Below are 6,000 nucleotides of genomic sequence, written 5' to 3' on the forward strand. Positions count from 1 at the left end.
TGCAATTTGTTCTTGGTCTGTGTATATATTGGGTATCATGAGTTGATGTGGTCTGAAATACTTGCCACTGTAAATTTCAAATCTTCAGAGAAACTATTTAATGTTCATCTTTATTTCGGGTTTCTAGTTTCAAAAATATCAAGTAAAGATAGATTCTTTCACAAAGTACCTAAAATACATCAGAGCACTTTCCTGCCAGCAAAGGGTTAATCTTTATGCCATCTGGCATGAAATTTCTCTTTGTGACCAGCTTTCAAGTGCCATCTGTAAGGAGGAATAATGTCTTCCAAATTTGCTGATGGGGCAGAGCATTTTTTGAGTAATTTACTGTTGACTGATGCTGGCTCTTTTGAATTGTATAGTCTAGTACATTGCAGTATACCAGAAAGTAATTTTTTTATAATCTATAAGTTAGCAATTTTTGGAGCCATGTCAGTAAATTATAGAGATGTAAGTTTTATTCACAGATCGATTTTTCTTTAGGTGAAACTTATGAATTCTGTTCATCTTTTTAAAACTATAACTTGTTAATATTTTGTGAATTCTTACCTTGGAAATTTATACCTGACAAAATTAACTTTTTATCTTAATTTAAAAAAATGAAATGAAGAGTCTTTTATTTCTGAATGCCTCTCCTGTTATTCGATGCATAACACTCATAATGTACTTTTAATTAACTAAATATTAAACTCAGAAGATAATGCAATAAACTCAAACTTGAAGGAAAAAAAACTCATTTTGCAACTTGTCTCCCAAAGTCTTAGTTTTAAAGTGCCAACTGTCTTCATTCCTAGGTTGAGCCCTTTTTCATCAACCTTGCCTTATTTGATGTAAAGAACAATTGTAAAATTTCAGCAGACTTTCATGTAGATTTGAACCCACCCTCTGTCCGTGAAATGCTGTGGGGTACCTCGACACAACTGACCAATGATGGGAATGCAAAGAGCTATTCTCCTGAGTCTCTTATCCATGGAATTGCTGAGTCTCAGTTATGCTACATAAAGCAGGTGAGTGTTGATCATTTTGCAGCCCCTTCAGAACAAGAGAGAGAAGCATCTTTCCTTATTTCCTGGTTTCAGGCAATTTTCTCACAGCATTCCACATTTGAGAAGGTCTGTCTACAAAGGGCCTTTTGCTGCCTGAGGTTGGCAATGGGAAATGAAAAGCAATGAACATGTTAGTAACATTTTGGTAGAGTGACATTTTTAGGTGGAACCATGATAGGAAATTCAATGGGAATATTTTGGGAAGTCCAATGCAAATTTAGAGACAGATATACACATGTTAGTGCATGTACACATGTAGACACACATACCTCCTCTGAATAGGTGCCAAAATATTAGGAATTTGGGGGTCAAATATTATGCTCATTGCTATAGGTTTTTTAAGGACTCTGGGTCTGTGATAGCTTTTCCATAGATTAAAATCCTTGTAGCCTCTTCACTTGTTCTTTAGATAATAGTTGCCACATGCAGGAACATTCACCAACAATGGGAAAAGCTCACAAAAGATAAATTGACAAAGTACAGCATTATTAATTAGTATGTGAGAACCCAATATTGAATTCTATGTTTCTAGTTTCTGACATAATGCCAAATAAGTATTCTTAAGTCTGTTTATTGTATTCTTTCAACATATTGTATATTGGGATAGGAACTTCAGCGGATCAGGTGATTGATGATCAGGTGTCATTCAGTAATCTACATCAAGAAGAAAGTCATCATTGTTGTTATTTTGGTTTTGAGATGCGGTTGTATTATATGATCCAGGCTGGTCTGGAATATCTGGACTGAAGATATCTTCCCGCCTTAGCCTTCTGAGTAGCTGGACCTACAGGTTTAGGTCACCATACCTAATCTCAACACTTAAAAAAAACTGTCCTTTTTGTGCTAACATTTCCACTGGGGTCTTACGTAATCAAAATAGTTTTGTGGAATGACATAAGTGTTATTCCTTCACCAGCAAGCAAATTGATGATTGGGGGTTGGGTAAGCTGTCCATCATGACATAACTAAGAGTGGTAAAGATAGGATTTGAACCTATATCTGAAAGATTGCAATCAACAATACTAGAAAGAATGCCATGTAACTAAGATGTATGATGTGTACCAACACCACAAGCACTGCTGGATCCTGAGGACTGAAATTAGGAGTGGAGTGAGGATGTTGATATATTCTTTAGAAGAAGGTGACAGTGAAATGGGTAAGAGTCACCCTGGTGAAAAGGAATTAGACCAGAGCCTTTGGCACATAGGACCAAAGTCTCAGCCAACAATGGGCTTTATTTAGTCACTTTCTACATCAAGGAATAGGGAGATGCTAGGAAGTTATGGGATCGGATGCAGAATTCCCAAAGAGTTTGCCCTACCCCTGCATTGTAGCCCTTGTCTACTTCACGGATGGATTTGAAAAGTGCCTTGATTTATAAATTCCTTTGTTCCAGTTCTGTGAAAACTTCTCCACACAGTTACCACATTGGAACATGGGATTTTGGGTAACCTGAATCTCTGTTACCAGGCCATGGTTGCCCATATTTGACTTCAAAATCAACTGTCTCTTATCCCCTTAAAATAAAAATAATAATCAAAATAGAAAGGACTGAATGCAAGTTTCAGAGCATACACCTTCTGCAAGTGCAGCAGTCTATTAGCCCAGCTAAAGATCAAGCATCGTTCCAGCAATACCAGAAACCAGGTTCTGTGACTATGATATAGTTTATAGGCCACCCTAGTAATAACCAGACACCTAATGTGTGTTATTGCATTACCCCATGTAAGAAACTTCTGATAACAATATTATTCTCAGTCCCATCACTTCATAGGACCTGAGATGTAGAACCCTGAGATGTAAGAAAGATGTGAATTGCTGAAGCTGGTAAATGGCCAAGCCAGAAATGAACCCAGGGAGTCTAACTCCTCAACCATATTTTAAGTTGTTCCATGTTTGTTTGTGCTTGCTGCTTGGTAATCCATCATCCAGACTTTCCACAAATTCTTTGAATTGGCTGGGGAGGAGACACTGCTAACCCCTCACACTGTTTTATGCCGTGCTTTGTCAAACTTCGAAGCTTCAAGTTGGAACTCATGAGATAATACTAGTATGTCTGCAATGCTTTGAAAACTAGAAAGCAATATTTAACAAAGTTAGTAATATACCAAGTAGGAAAACAAAACTTGGTAAAGACCCACTGATGGGTTATTTTATTCAAATTCATTTGATGTTCCTTCAAGTAAGAGACAAAAACCACTGACACAATATTTAGATCTCTCTCTCTCTCTCTCTCTCTCTCTCTCTCTCTCTCTCTCTCTCTCTCTCTCTCTCTCTCTCTCTCTCTCTCTCTCTCTCTCTCTCTCTGTCTCTCTCTCGGAAAGACAAAAGATGGTATGGTTATTCTACACACGTTCAAATAAAATGATGTCCTTTTGGCTGTATCCACATTCGTGGCCTTAAACAAAGGATGGAGACACTAGGCAAGTTCGAAAGCCTCTGCTGCCTCCGTTTACTTTGACAGCACCAAAGCTTTTAAACTGCAGAGTTTTCCATAAGATGGTTTTTGGGTGTGTGTGTATTGCCTGTATGGGTCCATGTGAGTATATGTATATAAATGTGCATGCATGTGTGGAGGGCAGAGTTCAACAATAGTATCTCCCTCGGTCACTCTTTACCGTGTTATTTTCTTTTTTTCAAAAAGAATTTTAATTTCTTATTTATGTATTTATTTGGCTTTAATCATGTGTGTGTCGTTGATGTATGCATATATGGACAAATGTATGTGAATGTCTACAGAGGCCAGAAGACGGTTAGGCTCCTAGACCTGGAGATACAGGTGTTTGTGAGCCCCACCCCCAACATGGGTGCTGGGAACTGAGAACTGAACGCTTGGCCTTTGCAAAAGGCAACTTTTCTAGTTCCTCCACTTTTTTTTTTGTTTGAGTCAGCATCTCTCGGTGTATCTGGATCCCTTCCATTCAGCTGGACTGGTTAGTCAGTAAACTCCAGGGATTTACCCGTTTTCTCCTCAGCACTGGGATTACATGCCGACTGCTGGCTTTCTGTGACTGCCAAACTCACGTGCTCATGCTTGTGTGTCAAATGCTTTATCACCTAGCCAATTTTCTCCGCCCCAGATGGTGAGTTTTTATGTTAGACAAGCAGTGGAAGGCGGGTCTTCCTTCTTCACTGTATTCAGTATGAATTGTGAGGGAATTGCTTGGTAGATCTAGCTACTTGGGAGACACAGTATCTTTAGTATATACCAATCAAACCAAACACTGCCTATTGTATTCATTAGGTCTAAGAACTCACCTTGCAAAACAGCCAAGGAGAAGGAGCTTGGATGCATATGGTGACACTAGTAACAAAATAGTAACTGCATTTGGAAAGATAACATTCTTTGGAAGCTTTGGAATCTGTAGCAAAAGCAGCCACCACTACCCTGTGGATAGGGTGGGGGCAGACCTAGGGTACTAGTGCCCCAGCATTCAGGTGGCAGGGGCAGGATGGTTGCTTCAACTTCCAACCTAGCCTGGGCTATGTAGAGCTAGACTGTCTCAAAAGCAGAAAGCACCCCAAACAACACAAATGTTCTACCTATTCCTGGAATCCTGGACATGATCCTATGTTGAATATCAACATTCTGTACTCTCCACACTACAAGATATCGGTTGCCAAACAGCCATATGTATGTTACATAAAAATATCTAACAGAAGTCATTTTCCCCCTAGGGAATCTTCTCAGTGACGAACCCACATCCTGAAATTTTTCTTGTTGTGAGAATTGAAAAGGTGCTGCAGGGAAACATCACACACTGTGCAGAACCCTACATCAAAAACTCAGATCCGATAAAGGTAATTCAAAATTGGTAACTATATTCTGCTCAGTAGAGAACTCACCTTTTTCTGGTATTTTAAAATGGCGTTATCAGAGACCTTTGTGATGAAAAATGATCTTCTCTGAGGACTTTTTTACATTGTCTACTATGGAAAACTGTACCTATATTCACTCCAAGGAGTTTATTATCAATGTATTGACTTCAAAGGGCTGCTGTTCACTGTGGTCCATCTCACCCTTTATAATTTCTCAGTGTGATTTCTTTCATGATGTGTTCACATAGTACATGGTGGGGATTTTCCATTGTTTTTTTTTCCCCTGAATGTTCTTAAGTGGCAAAATTAAAAGTTTGCCATTTTTATCATTATCAAATCCTTAAATCATGACATCTGACTCGTTAGAAACGGAATCCTGTCCTCTTGTGTAATAAATGAGAAATCTGAGACCTAGGAAAGGGAAGGATTTGTGGAACAATTAATTCATATCACCGTAGTTATTGTGCAGTTTAAGAGTCATCAATCTATTGAATGTTAGATTTTACTGTGCTCACGTAATATTTATTAAGTGGAAGATGCTGAGGAGGCATGACTAATAGGTGGGGGAACTGTATTTGCAGTGTACACAGAAGCCTTTAGCATTTTGTATCCCCAGGGATAAGCATCTAGCCAGTGCTTCGACGCTTATTTAGGCCTTATAAGCAGCTTATCCTCTTTGTCATCTTTCATTGCCTGTTCAAACAGCAGCTGCTGCCCACATGAGACTAATTGCATTGACTCTTGTCACTTGTGCCTTATCTTGGGAGTAGAAGGTCAACTGTATCTAGAACAAACTTCCCCTATGAATAATGAGTATCTGCCAGCAGTGTGGAAGGAAATACACGTTAACACAACTCAAAGTGTTCCTAGCAGAAGTCTGTGGTACAAAGGAGTCCAATATCTCATTAGTCTGTCTTCTGAAATGAAGAAAAGAGTTGTTAGGGAGAAAACAACATACCTTTAAGAATTACTGTTTTGGCTAGGGATGTGGCTCAGTGGTAGAGTATAAGGCTGTTGATTTGATTTTCAGCATAAAATACACACACACACACACACACACACACAGAGAGAGAGAGAGAGAGAGAGAGAGAGAGAGAGAGAGAGAGAGAGAGACAGAGACAGAGACAGAGACAGA

General features: G+C 38.9%; 1 protein-coding gene across 1 annotated transcript in view; it reads left to right on the forward strand.

The window, feature by feature from the left end:
* Dock11 (dedicator of cytokinesis 11) overlaps positions 1-6,000 on the forward strand; it is a 189,016-nt gene that overhangs the window by 75,498 nt on the left and 107,518 nt on the right. Inside the window, exons 12-13 of the mRNA XM_021188185.2 lie at positions 795-1,007; positions 4,725-4,847. Of these exons, the coding sequence (XP_021043844.1) occupies positions 795-1,007; positions 4,725-4,847 (336 nt within the window). The remainder of the gene's footprint in view (positions 1-794; positions 1,008-4,724; positions 4,848-6,000) is intronic.

Source organism: Mus pahari, chromosome X (genome assembly GCF_900095145.1).
Source record: "Mus pahari chromosome X, PAHARI_EIJ_v1.1, whole genome shotgun sequence".
In the NCBI taxonomy this organism is placed as follows: domain Eukaryota; kingdom Metazoa; phylum Chordata; class Mammalia; order Rodentia; family Muridae; genus Mus; species Mus pahari.